We start from the raw sequence: 20,722 nt of genomic DNA, 5'->3' as shown, positions 1-20,722 counted from the left end.
CTGAACAGGTGCTGGAAGATTAACACATTCAACAAACATTTGTGTTACCCACTTAGAAAAGTTCAAAACATAAGATGTAAATCATATCTCTATCTATCTATATGGATAATTCTCATGGACATCATTAAGAATTTCTCTCTCTCTCTCTCTCTTTATTTTTGTCATCTAAATATGAATCAAGTATCTTGTGAGTAAAACCAGTTTGTTCAAACTTCATTCTTTTTTTAAAGATTTCATTTATTTGTTTATTGATTTGAAAGAGAGCACAGAGCAAGAAAGCAGAAAGAAAGAGCAAGAAAGAAAAAGCAGGGGAACGGGCGGAGGGAGAAGCAGACTCCCTATTGAACAGAAAGCCCAGTGCAGGGCTTGATCCCAGGAAGCTGGGATCATGACTTGTGCGGAAGGCAGATGCTCAACCAATGGGCCACCCAGGGGCCCCTCAAACATCAGTCTTACAAAAAGGCAAATACCATGTTTTTATATCTTTGTATTTGAACTACAGTGACCAGGATTGACATGAATGTATAAAAGTTTGATTTACTTTTGATTTAAGGCTAATATTTTAAAATGACTTTTTTATTGATGGAATAATTGGCAACTTAAAAAAAGGCCATGATTCTCTCATTCTTAGAGTATAGAATAAGTGGTGTGTTGAGATGCCCCAGGAGAGGTGATCTTCATTTCAATTTCCCTACTCAAGTCCCCCACTTCTAGTTGGATATAGAATGTTCACACCCAGGTACCCCTGCTCTGCTTGTTATTCTTCTTTTTCTTTTTCCCTCATATCTTTAAGTTTCTTTTTCTTCTTTCTTTCCTATGCATGTTTTGCATGAAGAACTCATTCTGGTTCCTTTCCTTTCCATTTCACAATTGAAATACAAAGTGCAGCTGATTGGGTAGGTGGCTCATTATAAACACAATGTAGGAACCACAGTTTTGCAGATGGCAAGATGGGAGAAGTTGCAAAGATGGATTGTGTTACCTCTGGAACACTGTATTGTATCTTGTCTTACTGTAGAAGATAACTTTAAATATTCACTCTGTCTATTGCAGTGGTATATTTTTAAAATTAAAATGACCCTTACCTTATGGAATAAATACCTATATGAGATGAATCCCAGTTTCCCCAATATTGGTCACTGATGTAGGATCTCATTTGAGCTTCAAGGGGTTTCCTGAATGTAAATACTATAATTTTTACTTCAGCAGAGCAGGTTCTTGTATGAAATCACCTGAGTTTCCTCTATAGGAAGAGATATTAAATGGTCATACTGCTGATGCTGGAGAATTGAATTACCACTTGCTACCAGGACTCCACAGTTGGAATTCAGAGAGTATTGTCCCATTCGATATCAATTACTTATACACAACAAACCAATTACCAAGAAGCATCCATAATTGGAAAGATAGCATTCATTATTATCCCCACAGTGTTATACATTTTGAGAAAGATTATTAATTTGTTTTAATCTATTCATTTATTGTTTTGTTTTCGCTCCCCAAATATGGCTGTGCTTAGTCTTTTCATATTTCTCTTTTCTATTTCTAATGAGACTTTAATTAAAAATAATTGACTCAGACACAGAAAGGGCTGTATGTAGGTATACATAATTTTTTTTTCATGGTATTAAGGAACTGGATGATATTTGACTCAGAAGACCCAAAGTCAGCCTTCTCATTATTTCATTTGTATTTTAGTGAGCTTTTATCAATATATGTGATTTTGCCATTTAACTCTTGACCTGTACAGCTATAATACATTTCTATGATTCATATATGTAGCTATTCTGTGAGTTTATAGATTTTTTTTCTGAATTGATGAGTGTAGTCTATAACTATTTCTTGGAATTTTTCCAAGGTAAAGTTGTATCTGTGTTCTACAGCGTAGAAATTTGCGGCCACAGATGTTTACTTTTCAAGTTTTTAAGTGTCCACAGAACTATATTTTGAGAAGTTTTGTGTTTATTTTTTGAGAAGTTTTAAATTCCTTCCCAACAGATAGAGAGATGGGTGACTACCCTTACCATAATATAAGCATTCCCTTTTGCTTCTTAAGTGATTTTCAAGTCATGTGAATCTATCTGTAACCAGTAACACCAGGCTCTTGGAAAGATTTTAATCTCAAACCTCCTGTTTTCCAATATATTTGGAAATTAGCACGATTTGAAAAAAAATTCATGGAGGATTACACAAAACCATGCATTCTATTTTTTCCCTTTGTTAAAGTACATATTATCTCTGGATCAAGCTGGACCATATTAGACTTGTATACAGTGATACACATATTTCAGTGTAATTTATACATTTATTGTTAGTTACATCTATAAAATGGTTATTACTAACTACCTTTGGGTTTATCATGATAACTGAATTAAGTAAATCACATGGAATATTAAGTACACATCTTAGAACAAAATCAGTGCTCAAAAATGTTGGCTTTATTTTTAAAAATCATACCTGTAAGGTATAAAAGTGTTCCTTTCTGCCTGAGGACCAATAAGGAAGTGTCACAAAGGGAGTAATGCCTAAACTGGAACACGAGGGATGAGTAGGAATCTTCCACAGAGCAAAGGGACATAAAGGAACAGCATGCACAAAGGCATTGAGATGCAGCAAAAGGAAGCAAGAGGCCTGGTTATAAAGAAACATGGTAAAAAGGTTGAGAGGTTTAGGTTTTATTTTGGAAGTGAATTGTATCTGGTCTATTAGATTTTTGTTTTCTTTAACTGTGAATTTTAGAAATAATGAAGAATCTGAAAAGAATTATCTAAGTCATCATTCACAGTACTATGAAAACACTTAATGAATAGTAAGTCAATTTTGGCATCAATTTAGTTACTGAAGTTGGTGTAAAAATATTGAAGAAAATGAAAATATGTTGACTAAAGGATTTGACATCTGCATTCTGTTGTATTTTGAGCAATACTTAATTTAATAGCAAGATTTAATTTTCAATTGCTCTTCTGTGTACATCATTATTATAAAGTGCTCCAAGATAACATTATTAAAAAAAGAATCTGTCGTCGGAAGGCAATAAATTTCTCATTAATTTGTATGTTCTGAAAATTTGTATTTGACAATACTCTCTAAGCAAAGCACTATAAAATACTTTAAATATTTATTTATCAGAATTTTTTTAAATATTTATTTATCAGGATTTTTTTATCTATAGGAAAAATACACATAGCAGTGTTAAAAAAAATTTTTTTAAACCTGAGAAGACATAGGTATCATCCCATCATGAACACAGTGTGTGAATTTTACATAACTATAATACTTTCCTGGACCTCATTTCTTTATCTGACTAAACTGATTTATCTTCCCTCTGGTGAGGATGAAGCCCCTCTTTTGTGATTACTCATCATCCATTTATTTCCAAATGTAAAATATTGTATTATTGTATGAATAGAACTTAGAGCACAAATGGCTTAGAGAAGGAAAATATAAAATTCTGCTTACACTTACACCTATTAACATATTTTTCAAAAATCATTTGGGAAGGACATTATATTAACAATATACCTATAGTTAAAAGTTAAAGTTAATAGTGATAATTCAAAAAATGAGGTGATTTTTAGAGTTTTAAATTAAGCCCATATGCAAATCTGACAACCTATATATTCAGTACATTACTAAAATCTAGAGATATACTTTTTCATTTATTGCTATGTGTTTATCTTTCTTTAGAAAAGTTTATAATTTACTCATTGCAAAAGTATTTACCTAAATATCTCTAGATGGTTCAATATATTTTTTAAGTGTTCTCTTTGACATAGATCAACATAGGACTATTTTTCTCTCATTTGTAAGCTCATATATAAGAAGAAATTTATTTTTAATAAGGAAATGCTACTATATTTATGATAGCCATTAAATTAACAAACATATTAAAATTCTTTGCCAAATAGTAACCTAATAAAATATAGTTTAGTAAACAGTAGCCTTCTATGACTTGATTTCCTCAGTTATTTGGATCAAATTTTCATGGTTTTTAAGGTTAGAAAATGCATCTACAAAAACAATTAGCTATACAGTTCATGAGTACTCAATCTCCAGTCAGCAATAAGGGCCTATTTATTTGTGAGTTAGCATATTTCTACAATTATAATCATGAAATATAAATCTGCAACTATGATGTAGTAACTGAAATATGATCCTTACGTTTGCTCTCCTTCTGTGTTAGCCTGTAAGAGTGTTCTGCAGAATGATAATATTGCTATAGATGCTTCTTGGAAAATAAGGTTCTATAAACAAATGTTTGGGAATTTTGGATTCAAGGAAGAGAAACAAGTTGTTTTACTTTTGTTTCACTGCCAAGTCGGATAGAGGAGTCTTTTTTTTTTAATTTTTTAATGAACATATCATATATTTTTATCCCCAGGGGTACATGTCTGTGTACAGGTTTACACACTTCACAGCACTCACCATAGCACATACCCACCCCAGTGTCCATAACCTCATCCCCTTCTCCCAACCCCCTCCCCCCAGAAACCCTCAGTTTGTTTTGTGAGATTAAGAGTCACTTATGGTTTGTCTCCCTCCCAATCCCATCTTGTTTCATTTATTCTTCTCCTACCCCCTTAACCCCCCATGTTGCATCTCCACTTCTTCATATCAGGGAGATCATATGATAGTTGTCTTTCTCCAATTGACTTATTTCGCTAAGCCTGATAACTAGTTCCATCCACATGGTGGCAAATGACAAGATTTCATTTCTTTTGATGGCTGCATAGTATTCCATTCATCTGTTGATGGGCATCTAGGTTCTTTCCATAGTTTGGCTATTGTAGACATTGCTGCTATAAGCATTCAGGTGCACGTACCCCTTTGGATCACTACATTTGTATCTTTAGGGTAAATACCTAGTAGTGCAATTGCTGGGTCATAGGGTACTTCTATTTTCAACATTTTGAGGAACCTCCATGCTGTTTTCTAGAGTGGCTGCACCAGCTTGCATTCGCACCAGCTTGCATTCGCACCAGCTTGCATTCCCACCAACGGTGTAGGAGGGTTCCCTTATCTCCGCATCCTCGCCAGCATCTGTCATTTCCTGACTTGTTAATTTTAGCCATTCTGAGTGGTGTGAGGTGATATCTCATTGTGGTTTGATTTGTAATTCCCTGATGCCGAGTGATGTGGAGCACTTTTTCATGTGTCTGTTGCCCATCTGGATGTCTTCTTTGCAGAAATGCCTGTTCATGTCTTCTACCCATTTCTTTTCTTTTTTTCTTTTTTTAAATTTGATAGACAAGTAGGCAGAGAGGCATGCAGAGAGAGAAAGGGAGGGAAGCAGACTCCCTGCCGAGCAGAGAGCCTGATGCGGGGCTCGATCCCATGACCTGAGCCGAATTCTGCCCATTTCTTGATTGGATTATTTGTTCTTTGGGTGTTCAGTTTGCTAAGTTCTTTATAAATTTTGGACACTAGCCCTTTATCTGATATGTCATTTGCAAATATCTTCTCCCATTCTGTCAGTTGTCTTTCAGTTTTGTTCACTGTTTCCTTTGCTGTACAAAAGCTTTTGATCTTGATAAAACCCCAATAGTTCATTTTTGCCCTTGCTTCCATTGCCTTTGGCGATGTTCCTAGGAAGATGTTGCTGCGGCTGAGGTTGAAGAGGTTGCTGCCTGTGTTCTCCTCAAGGATTTTGATGGATTCCTTTCGCACATTGAGGTCTTTCATCCATTTTGAGTCTATGTTCCTATCTGGTGTAAGGAAATGGTCCAATTTCATTTTTCTGCATGTGGCTGTCCAATTTTCCCAACATCATTTATTGACGAGGTTGTCCTTATTCTATTGGACATTCTTTCCTGCTTTGTCAAAGATTAGTTGACCATAGAGTTGAGGGTCTATTTCTGGCTCTCTATTCTGTTCCATTGATCTATGTGTCTGTTTTTGTGCCAGAACCATATTGTCTTGATGATTACAGCTTTGTAATAGAGCTTGAAGACCAGAATTGTGATGCAACCAAATTTGGCTTTCTTTTTCAATATTCCTTTAGCTATCCGAGGTCTTTTCTGGTTCCATATAAATTTTAGGATTATTTGTTCCATTTCTTTGAAGAAAATGGATGGTACTTTGATAGGAATTGCATTAAATGTGTAGATTGCTTTAGGTAGCATAGACATTTTCACAATGTTTATTCTTCCAATCCAGGAGCATGGAACATTTTTCCATTTCTTTGTGTCTTCCTCAATTTCTTTCATGAGTACTTTATAGTTTTCTGAGTAGAGATTCTTTGCCTCGTTGGTTAGGTTTATTCCTAGGTATCTTCTAGTTTTGGGTGCAATTGTAATTGGGATTGACTCCTTAATTTCTCTTTCTTCTTTCTTGTTGTCGGTGTAGAGAAATGCAACTGATTTCTGTGCATTGATTTTATATAATGACACTTCACTGAATTCCTGTACAAGTTATTGCAGTTTTGGAGTGGAGTCTTTTGGGTTTTCCACATATAGTATCATATCATCTGCGAAGAGAGATAGTTTGACTTCTTTGCCGATTTGGATGCCTTTAATTTCCTTTTTTTGTCTGATTGCTGAGGCTAGGACTTCTAGTACTATGTTGAATAGCAGTGGTGATAATGGATATCCCTGCCATGTTCCTGACCTTAGCAGAAATGCTTTTAGCTTTTCTCTATTGAGAATGATATTTGTGGTGGGTTTTTCATAGATGGCTTTGATGTGCCCTCTATCCCTGCACCTTGAAAAGTTTTGAGCCCGAAGGGATGCTGTACTTTGTCAAATGCTTTTCAGCATCTATTGAGAGTATCATATTGTTCTTGTTCTTTCTTTTATTAATGTGTTGTATCACATTGATTGATTTGCAGATGTTGAACCAACCTTGCAGCCCTGGAATAAATCCCACTTGGTCATGGTGAATAATCCTTTTAATGTACTGTTGGATCCTATTGGCTAGTATTTTAGTGAGAATTTTTGCATCTGTGTTCATCAAGGATATTGGTCAGTAATTCTCTTTTTTGATGGGATCCTTGTCTGGTTTTGGGATCAAGGTGATGCTGGCCTCATAAAATGAGTTTGGAAGATTTCCTTCCATTTCTATTTTTTGGAACAGTTTCAGGAGAATAGGAATTAGTTCTTCTTTAAATGTTTGGTAGAATTCCCCCCGGGAAGCCATCTGGCCCTGGGCTTTTGTTTGTCTGGAGATTTTTAATGACGGTTTCAATCTCCTTGCTGGTTATGGGTCTGTTCAGGCTTTCTATTTCTTCCTGGTTCAGTTGTCGTAGTTTATATATCTCTAGGAATGCATCCATTTTTTCCAGATTGTCAAATTTGTGCGCATAGAGTTGTTCATAGTACGTTCTTATAATTGTCTGTATTTCTTTGGTGTTAGTTGTGATCTCTCCTCTTTCATTCATGATTTTATTTATTTCAGTGCTTTCTCTTTTCTCTTTGATAAGTCTGGCCAGGGGTTTATCAATCTTACTAATTCTTTCAAAAACCAGCTCCTAGTTTTGTTGATTTGTTCTATTGGTTTTTTGTTGTTGTTGTTGTTGTTTCTATTTCATTGATTTCTGCTCTGATCTTTATGATTTCTCTTCTCCTGCTGGGTTTAGGGTTCCTTTCTTGTTCTTTCTCCAGCTCCTTTAGGTGTAGGGTTAGGTTGTGTACCTGAGACCTTTCTTGTTTCTTGAGAAAGGCTTGTACCGCTATATATTTTCCTCTCAGGACTGCCTTTGTTGTGTCCCACAGATTTTGAACCGTTGTGTTTTCATTATCATTTGTTTTCACAAATTTTTTCAATTCTTCTTAATTTCCTGGTTGACCCATTCATTCTTTCAGAGGATGCTGTTTAGTCTCCATGTATTTGGGCTCTTTCCAAATTTCCTCTTGTGATTGAGTTCTAGCTTCAGAGCATTGTGGTCTGAAAATATGCAGGGAATGATCCCAATCTTTTGATACCGGTTGAGGCCTAATTTAGGACCAAGAATGTGATCTATTCTGGAGAATGTTCAGTGTGCACTAGAGAAGAATATGTATTCTGTTGCTTTGGGATGAAATGTTCTGAATATATCTGTGATGTCCATCTGGTCCAGTGTGTCATTTAAGGCCTTTATTTCCTTGTTGATTTTTTGCTGGGATGACCTGTTCATTTCAGTGAGGGGGGTGTTAAAGTCCCCTACTATTATTGTATTATTGTTGATGTGTTTCTTTGATTTTGTTATAATTGGTTTATATAGTTGGCTGCTCACATGTTGGGGGCATAGATATTTAAAATTGTTAGATCATCTTGTTGGACAGATCCTTTGAGTATGATATAGTGTCCTTCCTCATCTCTTATTATAGTGTTTGGCTTAAAATCTAATTGATCTGGTATAAGGATTGCCACTCCCACTTTCTTCTGATGTCCATTAACATGGTAAATTCTTTTCCACCCCCTCACTTTAAATCTGGAGGTGTCTTCGGGTTTAAAATGAGTTTCTTGTAGACAACATATAGATGGGTTTTGTTTTTTTTATCGATTTTGATACCCTGTGTCTTTTGATTGGGGCATTTAGCCCATTAACATTCAGGGTAACTATTGAGAGATATGAATTTAGTGCCATTGTATTGCCTGTAAGGTGACTGTTACTGTATATTGTCTCTATTCCTTTCTGATCTACCACTTGTAGGCTCTCTCTTTGCTTAGAGGACCCTTTTCAATATTTCCTGTAGAGCTGGTTTGGTGTTTGCAAATTCTTTCATTTTTTGTTTGTCCTGGAAGCTTTTAATCTCTCCTTCTGTTTTCAGTGATAGCCTAGCTGGATATAGTATTCTTGGCTGCATGTTTTTCTCGTTTAGTGCTCTGAATATATCATGCCAGCTCTTTCTGGCCTGCCAGGTCTCTGTGGATAAGTCTGCTGCCAATCTAATATTTTTACCATTGTATGTTACAGACTTCTTTTCCCGGGTTGCTTGCAGGATTTTCTCTTTGTCACTAAGACTTTTAAATTTTACTATTAGGTGACAGTGTGTGGGCCTATTCTTGTTGATCTTGAGGGGGGTTCTCTGCACCTCCTGGATTTTGATGCTTGTTCCCTTTGCCATATTGGGAAAATTCTCTACAATAATTCTCTCCAATATACCTTCTGCTCCCCTCTCTCTTTCTTCTTCTGAAATCCCAATTATTCTAATGATGTTTCATCTTATGGTGTCACTTATCTCTTGAATTCTCCCCTCGTGGTCCAGTAGCTGTTTGTCCCTCTTTTGCTCAGCTTCTTTATTCTCTGTCATTTGGTCTTCTATATCACTAATTCTTTCTTCTGCCTCATTTATCCTAGCATTGAGATCCTCCATTTTTTATTGCATCTCATTAATAGCTTTTTTTATTTCAACTTGTTTAGATTTTAGTTCTTTTATTTCTCCAGAAAGGGCTTTTATATCTCCCGAGAGGGTTTCCCTAATATCTTCCATGCCTTTTTTAAGCCAGGCTAGAACCTTGAGAATCGTCATTCTGAACTCTAGATCTGACATATTACCCATGCTGTATTGATTAGGTCCCTAGCTTTCGGTACTGTCTCTTGTTCTTTTTTTTTTTTTTTTTTTGTGGTGAATTTTCCCGCCTTGTCATTTTGTCCAGATAAGAGTATATGAAGGAGCAAGTAAAATACTAAAAGGGTGGCAACAACCCCAAGAAAATATGCTTTAACCAAATCAGAAGAGATCCCAAATCATGAGGGGGAGAAAGGGGATAAAAAGAGGTTCAGAAAGAAAGAAAGAAAAAAAAAGAAAAGAAACAATTAAAAAAAGAAAACGAATAAAGAAAAAATATAAAAAAGTAAAAAAAAAATATATATATATATATATATTTGATAAACTAGTTAAAAAAACGTTAAAAAAGCAAAGGGTAAAAGTTAAAACAAAATTAGCAGAAGAGAAAAAAGAATTGAAAAAGAAAAAAAATTAAATTAAGGACAAGACTAAAGAATCATGGGGAGAAAGCCAAGAGTTTCGTGCTTTGCTTTCTCCTCCTCTGGAATTCTGCTGCTCTCCTTGGTATTGAAACTGCACTTGGTCCTGGCTGGATTTCTTGTTGTTCTTCTGGGGGGTGGGGGCTGTTGTAGTGATTCACAAGTGTCTTTGTCCCAGGCGGAATTGCACTGCCCTTACCAGGGGCTGGGCTGAGTAATCCGCTCGGGTTTGCTTTTGGGAGCTTTTGTTCTCTGAACGCTTTCCGTAGAGTTCCGGAGGACAGGAATGAAAATGGCTCCCTCCCTGTCTCTGGCCCGGAGGAGCCGAGAGCCCAGGGCCCCACTCCTCAGTGTGCCCTCAGAGAATAGCGTCCATTTACTCCCATTTCCCTGGCCTCTGGCTGCGTTCTGAGCTCACTGAGCCTGCGACCGGTTCAAGTTAACCCCAAGCTAAGAGCTCACTCCTGGGCTCTGTCTCTGTAACCGGCTTCCTCTTTCTAATACCTGTAAGCTCTGCGACATTCAGACATCCCCTGTAGGACTTGAGGCCAAGCTGACCCCGCATGGGTTTCACCCTGGTTTAGCCTCTGGAGCAATATCCCTCAGCGGAACAGACTTTTAAAAGTCCTGATTTAGTGCTCCGTTGCTCCGCCACTTGCCGGGAGCCAGCCCCTCCCCCTGTGGTCTATCTCCCCATCGCTTTGGATTCACTTCTCCGCCAGTCCTACCTTTCAGAAAGTGGTTGATTTTCTGTTTCTAGAATTGCTGTTCTTCTTCTCTTCCATCTCCCGTTGGATTTGTAAGTGTTTGCAATCTTTAGATAAGCTATCTAGCTGATCTCCTGCTACCTGAAGTAGTCTCAGCCTGCTACTTCTCCGCCATCTTGACTCCTCCCCCCGCCAGAGGAGTCTTAATTGGAATACTAACTAGATTTTTGTGTGGTAGTTCATGGGATTAGAGATACTGCACAGGATATATTTTGGGAAATGCAATTCTGTTTAAAAACATTTTACATAAGATGAATTAAAACAAAATAAAAATTGTAACCCACCTGGCCTCTGCTACTCAAAGGAAGATGGGAGCTACAGACTCAAATGCTTTTCTGGTAAAAGAAAAGTCAGCACTGTCCTAGGCTTCTCAGAAGTTTGCTATTAGAGTATTATTCCTTTATTCTTTAAAAGTGTAAAGGGGGACCCAAATTGAAGCAAAAAATAAAAAGAAGATTAAAGATGTATTTTCTGGATACAAACTAGTAGAAATAAAATTGTGATTTTAATGTAAGATTTATTATGTGTTGGACTTGAAAAATGTCCAGTTGCAAATCAGACTAATTGCCCTTCTCTTTTGAAGTCAGTTTGGAGGGTGAAGTGTGGAGATTGCTTTCTTCTATGTGAATTACTTGTTTCTCTAAAGAAAAAAAAAAAATCAACATAAGGCAATCCCTAAGAGTTTTCAATATAGATATCTCCAAAAGGGTTATTGCTGCCAAATTTTTTTCCCAATGTCACATAATATTTGTATAATTTATAAATGATAACAAAGCAATCAGGCCACATTCATAAAAGCCCAGTGACACATAATTTAGTTGAATCTGAGGATTAGAATTAATTGTCTCTCTTTGTTCCAAGTTCTAAATCTTAGTAAATGATTCACTGCATGTCATTACAGCTTAATATTTGCATGAAATCACAGTTTAGCTGGCATAATTTAACAGCAATTAAAAAGCTATTTAATCGTCATGCAAATTGGTATAAGGGCCCTTGAGTAAGAAGGGTGTCTGCTTTTTTTTTTTTTTAAAGTATCTCCAGGCGGACAGTTATACACTTGCAGACACCCATAACATAATTGATAACATTCTTCCTATTCATGAAAATATAAGTGAATAATACTTCATGTTTTCCTTTATAAATAACAGAAAAGAGCAACAATATGAATATGTCATTCTGTAGGAAGGCCTTATTATGATAATGATAATGTATCTTTATCTTCCAGGCATAAGTCTAGGTTGGAGGTAAGCTACACATGTCCTCATCCTCTAGCTTATAATACCTTCCATATTTTCCCTTCTGAAGAAAGATACTTCTGTAACTCTCTGAAACATGAAATGGCATAAAGCAAAGTATGCAGAAACCTGTTAGAAAAGCTAACCATTCCATTTCTAGGTCAGGCTTTAGGTAATATATGTACAGATGACTGAGGCCCTTACCCATCAGGCTGCTGTTATCAGGATCCAGCAAAAAGAAAAAGGAAAATATAAAATAACAACTCCTAATATTTTAAACCTAACACATAATCATGTAAATTTATGAGTAATGTTATACTACTCTAACACTGTATAACAAATCTCACTAACGAGTCCCCTGTACTTATTCAAACTATTCCCTACATGGCAGCCAGAAAACCCGAATGTTCTTTTTTAAACACTTTACTTCCATATATAAAATCTCTAAGCCTGTAGCTGTTTTGCATAGAAAAATATCCAGACTCATTACAATGAGCCTAGGAGTCTTACACTTTCCAACCCCTTCCTCTTCCTTAAAGCTCACTTCTTTCTTTTTCCTTTTTCATTCTAGCCATAGTGGTTATCTGCCAGTTCCTTGGCTATTTTCAGATCTTTCTTGACTAAAGAACCTTCTACCCTTAATACTTCTCACTCCTCTGACATCCTCTTTCTCACCATCTCCATGAAGCTTTCTCATAATGATTCTCAGATTAGTCTTCCTGATAATGTTTGGGCTTTTAAAACATTTATTTATTTATTTATTTATTTATTTATTTACACCAAAGAGCCAATTAAAGCAGAAAAGAAACGCTATTTATTTATTTATTTATTTCTTCATTTATTTACTTACTTATTTTGAGAGAGAGAGCGAGGGAAAGATCAGGGGAACGGGGGAAAAAGAGCAGGAGGGAGAGGAACAGGCAGATTTCACACTGAACATGGAGCCGGATGTGGAGCTTGATCCCATGACCCTGAGACCATGACCTGAGCCAAAATGGAGAGTCAGACACTCAACTGACAGCCACCCAGGCACTCGTGGTCCTCCTGACAGCCACCCAGGCACCCATGGTCCTCCTGTTAATGTTTAGTTCACTTCCTTTCCTTTTGATGTTTGCAATTGTACTTATTACAATTTGAATTTTATTCTTCTTTTAATGTTTGCCTGCCATTCACCTTAAATATATATAACAAAGTAGGAATTTATTACATTCACACTGTAAGTCCCAAATCTAACAGGTTATCTGGCACACATAGTAGTCAGTCACTTAAGAAAAATTTATTTCATGAGTGAATGACTGTATCTCTAGATCCAAAAGAACCCTATACCAAAACTTGAATTTCTTTTCTATGAAAAGAAGGTTGCAGCTAATTCTATACCACCTTCTAGGCAAACTTTCTTGATAGCAGAAATTTAAAGAATTGTTTTAGATTTCTTTAAACTAATCATTCTAAAATATGACAGGATTGTTATTTTATTATATTTATACAATGAATCTATCAAAAGCATATTCTCTTACAGATAGGATTCTGTATTATTTCACACATAGTGTAGTGCTGACTCCCAGTAGACCTTTAGTTAATGTTTATCCAAGGAATGATACAAAATGAGGTTTATTTGTTTGTTTGTTTTTTTAAACTGGGATTTAAAGTACTCACATAAGTGTAAAAGATTATTGGCACAATTTTAAGAAAATACTGGAGTAGTTAAAGTTTATTAAGTACTCTATGCAGTGTGATCCACATGGAAAAATATTAAGAAATATTGTGTTTTTGTATATGTATGTATTATTTTCAAATTTTGAAAATGGTGATATAATTATTAAAATGTAATTAATACCATCACATAATTTAAAGTCATTTTTGCTTATGATATATTCCAGTAAACAAATTTTCAAAGTGTAATTACCATATCTTTTGGATATTTTTGGCTTTTGATATTTTCATATTCATATACCAAAGTTAAGAGACTTTCCCCCCCACCCAAGACTTCCAGGCTTAATCAGATGTTTTTAACCATATTTCTTTATGGTTCCCATCAGAAAAGCTCAAACTAATATACAAGACAAATGTTTATTGATGAAGTTTTCAAGTTAGCATCCTTCTAATTCATGTCCTACACATGTACATTTGTTTTTTAATTGCTTTTCTCTAGGGCCGCCTTCAGCTCCTAGGAATGTGGCTTTTAACATCAATGAAACGGCCCTTATTTTGGAATGGAGTCCACCAAGTGACACAGGAGGGAGGAAAGATCTCACATACAGTGTAATCTGTAAGAAATGTGGCTTAGACACCAGCCAGTGTGAGGACTGTGGTGGAGGACTCCGCTTCATCCCAAGACATTCTGGCTTGATCAACAATTCTGTGATAGTACTTGACTTTGTGTCTCACGTGAATTACACCTTTGAAATAGAAGCCATGAATGGAGTTTCTGAGTTGAGCTTTTCTCCCAAGCCATTCACAGCTATAACAGTGACTACGGATCAAGATGGTAAGTTCCATTGGTATTCTCTCTAAATAAACCCATAATCCCTTCTCATGCATAATATCCCTGGTGGGCCTTACTCACTGAGGTGCAGTTGTATACTCTATACACTAAAGAGGTGATCTTCTGGTTGTTGTTCTTACTGGTTTCTAAGGTCCAGAAGATTTTTATATTACTTCTTATTAGTGAGGTTAATTAGATATAATACTTCTCAGCAATGTTTATGCACTGCTTTTGATATAATCCTATACAAATATATCTTAATGAGCAAGTCCATATTACTTACCAACAAATGTCAGATAAAAAAAAAAAATGTTGCTAAAAAAAAAAATGTTGCTAAAGGAATTGAAACTCAGTTACTCCACTTATGCTGTCATTCCTTTTCCATATCAAATAAAGCAAATAGTAAGAATTTATGTTAAGTATAATTCGTATCTATGTTGTAAAAACTGCCGCCAACATGCTTAACTGTGATCTACTCTGAAAAAAAAAAGCAAAAAATATCCAGAAATGTATCCAAATGCTGTTGTTAAGTATCATTTGCAAAATGTTGGTGAATAGTCTTTTTAAAAAATCCAATTGCTTTTAGTTAAATGTTCCCTTCATAACAGTATAGATTTTTACTATAACATAGGCACAAATACCCCTATGATTCTTGTAAGAATATATTCTCTTTAGTTCCCTCATAACATGATTTATTGCAGTACACGATACAGGAAAAGCATCAGAGATTTTAAAAACTCCCTTCGAGAAGCATTCATAAATTATGTGGGCACACAAATGGTTTACTTATAGCAGAGAGTGTTGTTGTATATGAGCATATATATGTGAGACAAATTTATAAAGATAAAACTATTCTTATGCTGTAACAAATGCCATAAACTATGTGGTTTAAACAACAGGAATTTATTTTCTCACAGTTCTAGAGGCTAGAATTCAAGAATAGTGTATCAGCAAGTTTGATTTCATTACTCAGCAATAAAAGGGAACAAATTATCAATGCACACAACTTAGATGAACTTTAAGAGCTCCTTTGCTGAGTGAAAAAGACAATTTCAAAGGGATGTATCCTGTGTGATTCACTTATATAACATTCTTGAAATGACATACTTATAGACATGAAGAATAGATAAGTGGTGGCCAAAGTTGGGAAGTGGGGGAGAGGGATATGGCCATGAAGGGCAGGAGAGAGACTTTTGGTGATAATACATATCTTGATTGTTGTGACAGTTACATGAAGCTGCGTATGTGATAAATTGCATAGAGCTACACACACACACACACACACACACACACACAGTGGATTTTACTAATGTCAATTTCCTGGTTTTTATTTTGTACCATAGTTACGCAGATGGTTAACACTGAGGCTGAGTAGATGGTGTATGGGATCTCACTATACATATTTTTTGAATCTATAATAATTGCAGAATTTTAGAAAGTTGCTAAACCTGTAAGATGTGTACAAAGAAACTTTAATATTCTATTAAAAAACTTTAAATGAATGTGGCTTTTATTTAAATGGTTACACGTAAATTCACTTTGCTGATAATTTTCAGAAATAGATCTGATAAATAAAGCAAAGTCACATAGTACTGTGCAATCATCACCTTGTATATACCATGCAGTTTTACCCTTCATTTAGCAAATAACTACACATCATAGAATTTGCTTTATGGCTTTTAAAAAGGAATTCCTATTTCCTCTTTTTTTCCTTCTTTCCCATAGTATCAACAAAGTCTGATCAAATATATCTTCAGGATATAAGAGATTAGCATCTTCTGTTCCTCTCTACATTAGCAGATGATATCTAAAGCATTTTGGCTCCCACTGGGTCAAAAAAATACAACTCAGAACAACCATTCTTAACCATAGGGTATAAATAATTAATTTGGGTGATAAAAGCAGTATTTCACTTTAAATAAAATATATATATACCTTTCTTTACATAATTTCATACATATTGCATTCAGCAGTCTTTCATTCGAGGATTAAAAAAGAATTCATTTACTCTACTTTCTCACATAGCAGAAGACAGAATATAAATTGTTTCTCATTTTTAAAATGAGAGAATTCAGTAAAACTGTATTGCTTTGAAGACAGAAGTTTAATTAGGCACAAAATAAAATATAGTATCCATCTATTGAGACTATACATTCTGGAAGGATACTATTACTAAGCAGGCCTCCCCAGTAAATTTCATTTTGTTGAAGAATATTAAGAAATAATCATTGTTAATTTAATTTAACTGTATTTTAGATGTAAATAGTAAGAAAAATCTAAACATATTTAAATTTTATTTGAAAAGTACATAAAGGACCTAACTGAGCTAAAATATTGCCAAAAAATTAATGAAATATTATGACCATCAGAAAAAAGACAAGGATGTCCACTCTTACCACTTTTATTCAACATATTTCTAGAAAATCTACCCATAACAATCAGACAACAAAAAGAAATAAAAAACATCCAAATTGGTAAGAAAGAATTGCAGTTGACATGATACTCTAAATAGAAGACCTTAAAGATTCTACAAATATATATATATATATACTAGAACTGATAAACAAATTCAGTAAAGCTGTAGTATACAAAGTCAATGTACAGAAATTTGTTGCATTTTTATACACCAATAATAAAGCAGTGGAAAGAGAAATCAAGGAATCAAACCCATTTACAATTGCACCAAAAACTATAATATAGCTACGAATAAATCTAACAAAAGAGATGAAAGACCTGTACTCTGCAAACTGTAAAAACACTGAGGAAAGAAATTGAAGACAACAAAAAGAAATGGAAAGACATTACATGCTCATGGATTGAAAGAACAAATACTATTAAAATGTCTATACTACTCAAAGCAATTTGCACATTTAAAGCAATCCTTATCAAAAACCACTAGCATTTTTCACAAAACTAGAATAAATAATCCTAAAATTTGTATCGAACCAGCAGAGACCCCATATAGCCAAAGCAGTTTTGAAAAAGAAAACAAAGCTGGAGGCATCACAATTCCATACTTCAAACTATATCACAAAGCTGTAGTGATCAAGATAGTATGGTATTTGCACAAAAATAGATACATAGATCAATAGAATAAAATAGAAAACCCAGAAATGAGCCCACAACTGTATGGTCAATTAATCTTCAACAAGCATGCAAGAAAGAATACCCAATAGGAAAAAAGCAGTCTCTTCAACAAATGGTGTTAGGAAACCTGGACAGCAACATGCAAAAGAAGGAAACTAGACCACTTTCTTACACCATACACAAAAATAAATTCAAAATGAATTAAAGACCTAAATGTGAGACTTGAAACCATAAAAATTCTAGAAAAAAAACATACACAGTATTCTCTTTCACATTAGCCATAGAACTTTTTTATAGATACATCTCCTAAAGCAAGGGAAATGAAAGCAAAAATAAAACTACTGGGACCACATCAAAATAAAAAGTTTCTGCACCAAAAACAAAACAAAACAAAACAAAAAAACTTTCTGTACAGCAAAGGAAACAATCAACAAATCTAAAAGGCAGCCTAAGAAATGAGAGAAGATATTTGCATATGATACATAGAATAAAGGGTTAAGATCCAAAATATATAAAGAACGTATAAAACTCTTAACACCTAAAACAAATAATCCATTTAAAAATGGGCAGAAGATATGACCAGCCTTTTCTCCAAAGACATCCAGATGGCAAACAGATACCTGAAAAGATGCTCATCATCACTTACCATCAGGGAAATGCAAATCAAAACTATGAGATATCACCTTACACCTGTCAGAATAGCTAAAACCAACAAGACAAAAACCAACAATGTTGGTGAGAATGTGGAGAAAAAAAAGATTCCTCTTTAACTATTGGTGGGAATGCAAACTAGCACAATCATTCTGGAAAACAGTATGGATATTTCTTAAAAAGTTAAAAGTAGAACTACCCTATGATCCAGAATGACATTACTGAGTATTTACCAAAGAATACAAAACACTAATTTAAAGGGATACATGCATCCCTATGATCATAGCAGCATTATTTACAATTGCCAAATTATGGAAGCAGCCCAAATGTCCATACAAGATGAATGGATAAAGAAGATGTAGTATACATACCATGGAATATGATTCAATGATAAAGAAGAATGAAATTGCCATTTGCAATGACATGGATAGAACTAGACAGTATAATGCTAAGCAAATTAAGTCATTCAGAGAAAGACAAATGCCATATGGCTTCATGCATATGTGGAATTTAAGAAACAAAAAACAAATGAGCAAAGGGGAAAAGAGAGGGAGAAAGTGAGATTAACCAAGAAACAGACTCTTAAAACTATAGAGAAAAGACTGATGATTATCAGAGGGAAGGGAAATGGGCAGGATGGATTAAATAGGTGATTTGTTTAAGGAGAGCACTTTTCATGGTGAGCATGAGCTGATGTATGGAATTATTGAATCAGTACATTGTATACCTGAAACTAATATAACATTGTATGTTAACTAACTGGAATTCAAGTAAAAACTTTAAAAAAAACACCAAAAATAGTCCTGTATACAGGATGGTAGTGAGCCATTGAATATTAAAACACATTTACCTGGCCCTAACCAAAAAAAAAAAAAAGGTATTATGATCAGCCTCACAAGTATGAGTGACTCTCCCCATGTCACAATTTTGAGAAACACCAAGAAAGCCTTGTTGCTCTGTGCTGAAATTCTGACATTAGAATATCACATCTTTAAAAAGGCAGATGATTTAAGCAAGGGTAACAGTATAAAATAGCTCAATCAGTGCATGTTATCAGTTATGCTTTTTTTTTTTTTAAGACTTTATCCATTTACTTGACAGAGATCACAAAGAGGCAGAGAGGCAGGCAGAGGGGAGTTGGGGGGGAAGCAGGCTCCCTGCCGAGCAGAGAGCCCAACGCGGGGCTCAATCCCAGGACCCTAGGATCACGACCCTAGCCGAAAGCAGAGTCCCTAACCCACTGAGCCACCCAAGCACCCCTATGCTTTTAATATCATATCCTACTGTTGGATTAAAAAAGGACCTTATAGTAACTGGAGTCTCCCAGAAGCCAGCTTCAGCTGTTACAGTGTGTGGCAGCCTTAATAAGATAATAGATTTACTGTTGCAAATTGAGAAGGCATTTTCTATCATCTCAGTTGGGTATCCTTGGAAGATCTCTTTGAAGCAACTTGAAAGTCACTTTTCAAAGTTATTTAGTAGGTAACACATTGCAATTTTGTTGGACTGAGAGGACCACAGGTAAAGATTTCTCTCATTATCTTTAGGTTATAGATCACTGTTTTTAAGCTAAAATGGAAAACTGATACTTGCTCTTCACAAACCTTTAATTTATTCAACATATATATATATTGCTGAGTGAGCCCGTATGAACCTTACACTCTGGTGGGGAGGCAGATAATTTAAAAAAGAATTTGGGAAATACATAATTAGTAGGCAGTAAGCCCCACTAAAGAGAAGAGCAGAGTGCTCTGAAAGCATGTATTCTCTAAATCTAGGAATAAGGTTTTCCTGAGGAACTGGCAATTAAATTAAGTTTTTCTCTGTGAGATGAGTAGGTAAAACAAGACTGTGTCAAGGGAAAGGATTCTGAGCAAAGGTTAAGCAATTGACAGTTTAGGTAATGATGACCAGTATAACAAAAGCATCTAAAAAGTTGACATATTGCAGAGGTACATCAGAATTTGAGCTGAAGATTTAACTTAAAATTTGGATAAAGGAGTGAGTATCTATAAAATAATCAAGACAAGTTAGAGAATCACCCATTTAGCAGAAGATACTGCTATATTATTAGGGCCACAAATAGGGGAAAAAAATCAGCAGAGTAATAACATTGTTCATGAGGTGACACTTGTGTAAGTAAGGAAATAAAATATTAGAGACCAAAAAGTATAGACAACTGAATTATGTTTTTACTGCTTTTTGTGTGCACAGTGCAGAACATGGAGATAATGAGGACATCTGCATAAAATAGCCTTTTCCTTCATGTAGTTGGCTAATATGTATATATCTTTTCTCATATTTAGGAAACATTAAGGAGAGCATATTAAATAACCCTGACTTAATTGTTTGCTATCTGTTTACAATTAAACAAATATAAAAAATTCCAAATCACTTACAACCACTTAGCTGTAGTTAGGAGAAACATTCCTTGATTATTCTGATTCCGGTTGGATAAATAAGATTATAGATTTAAAACTATGACTCTCATAATTAGGAATCTTTGCAGTAAACCTTAATTAACTGACTTCTACAATCCCTAAGAGCTATTTTTGCAATCTTCTATTTTCATAGTTTATTTAAATGTTTT

The 20,722-nt window shown here is 35.0% G+C and overlaps 1 protein-coding gene across 4 annotated transcripts in view; it reads left to right on the top strand.

Moving 5' to 3' along the window:
• The window catches only part of EPHA6 (EPH receptor A6), an 878,132-nt gene that overhangs the window by 407,494 nt on the left and 449,916 nt on the right, over positions 1-20,722 (top strand). For all 4 annotated transcript variants that reach the window (XM_059164403.1, XM_059164402.1, XM_059164404.1 and 1 more), the window contains one exon: positions 14,062-14,397. In XM_059164403.1, coding sequence (XP_059020386.1) covers positions 14,062-14,397 — 336 coding nt within the window. The remainder of the gene's footprint in view (positions 1-14,061; positions 14,398-20,722) is intronic.

This window comes from Mustela lutreola, chromosome 2 (assembly GCF_030435805.1).
Source record: "Mustela lutreola isolate mMusLut2 chromosome 2, mMusLut2.pri, whole genome shotgun sequence".
Taxonomy (NCBI): Eukaryota; Metazoa; Chordata; class Mammalia; order Carnivora; family Mustelidae; genus Mustela; species Mustela lutreola.
The sequence above is the reverse complement of the archived record's forward strand: the minus strand, read 5'-3'. Positions and strand labels throughout refer to the sequence as shown.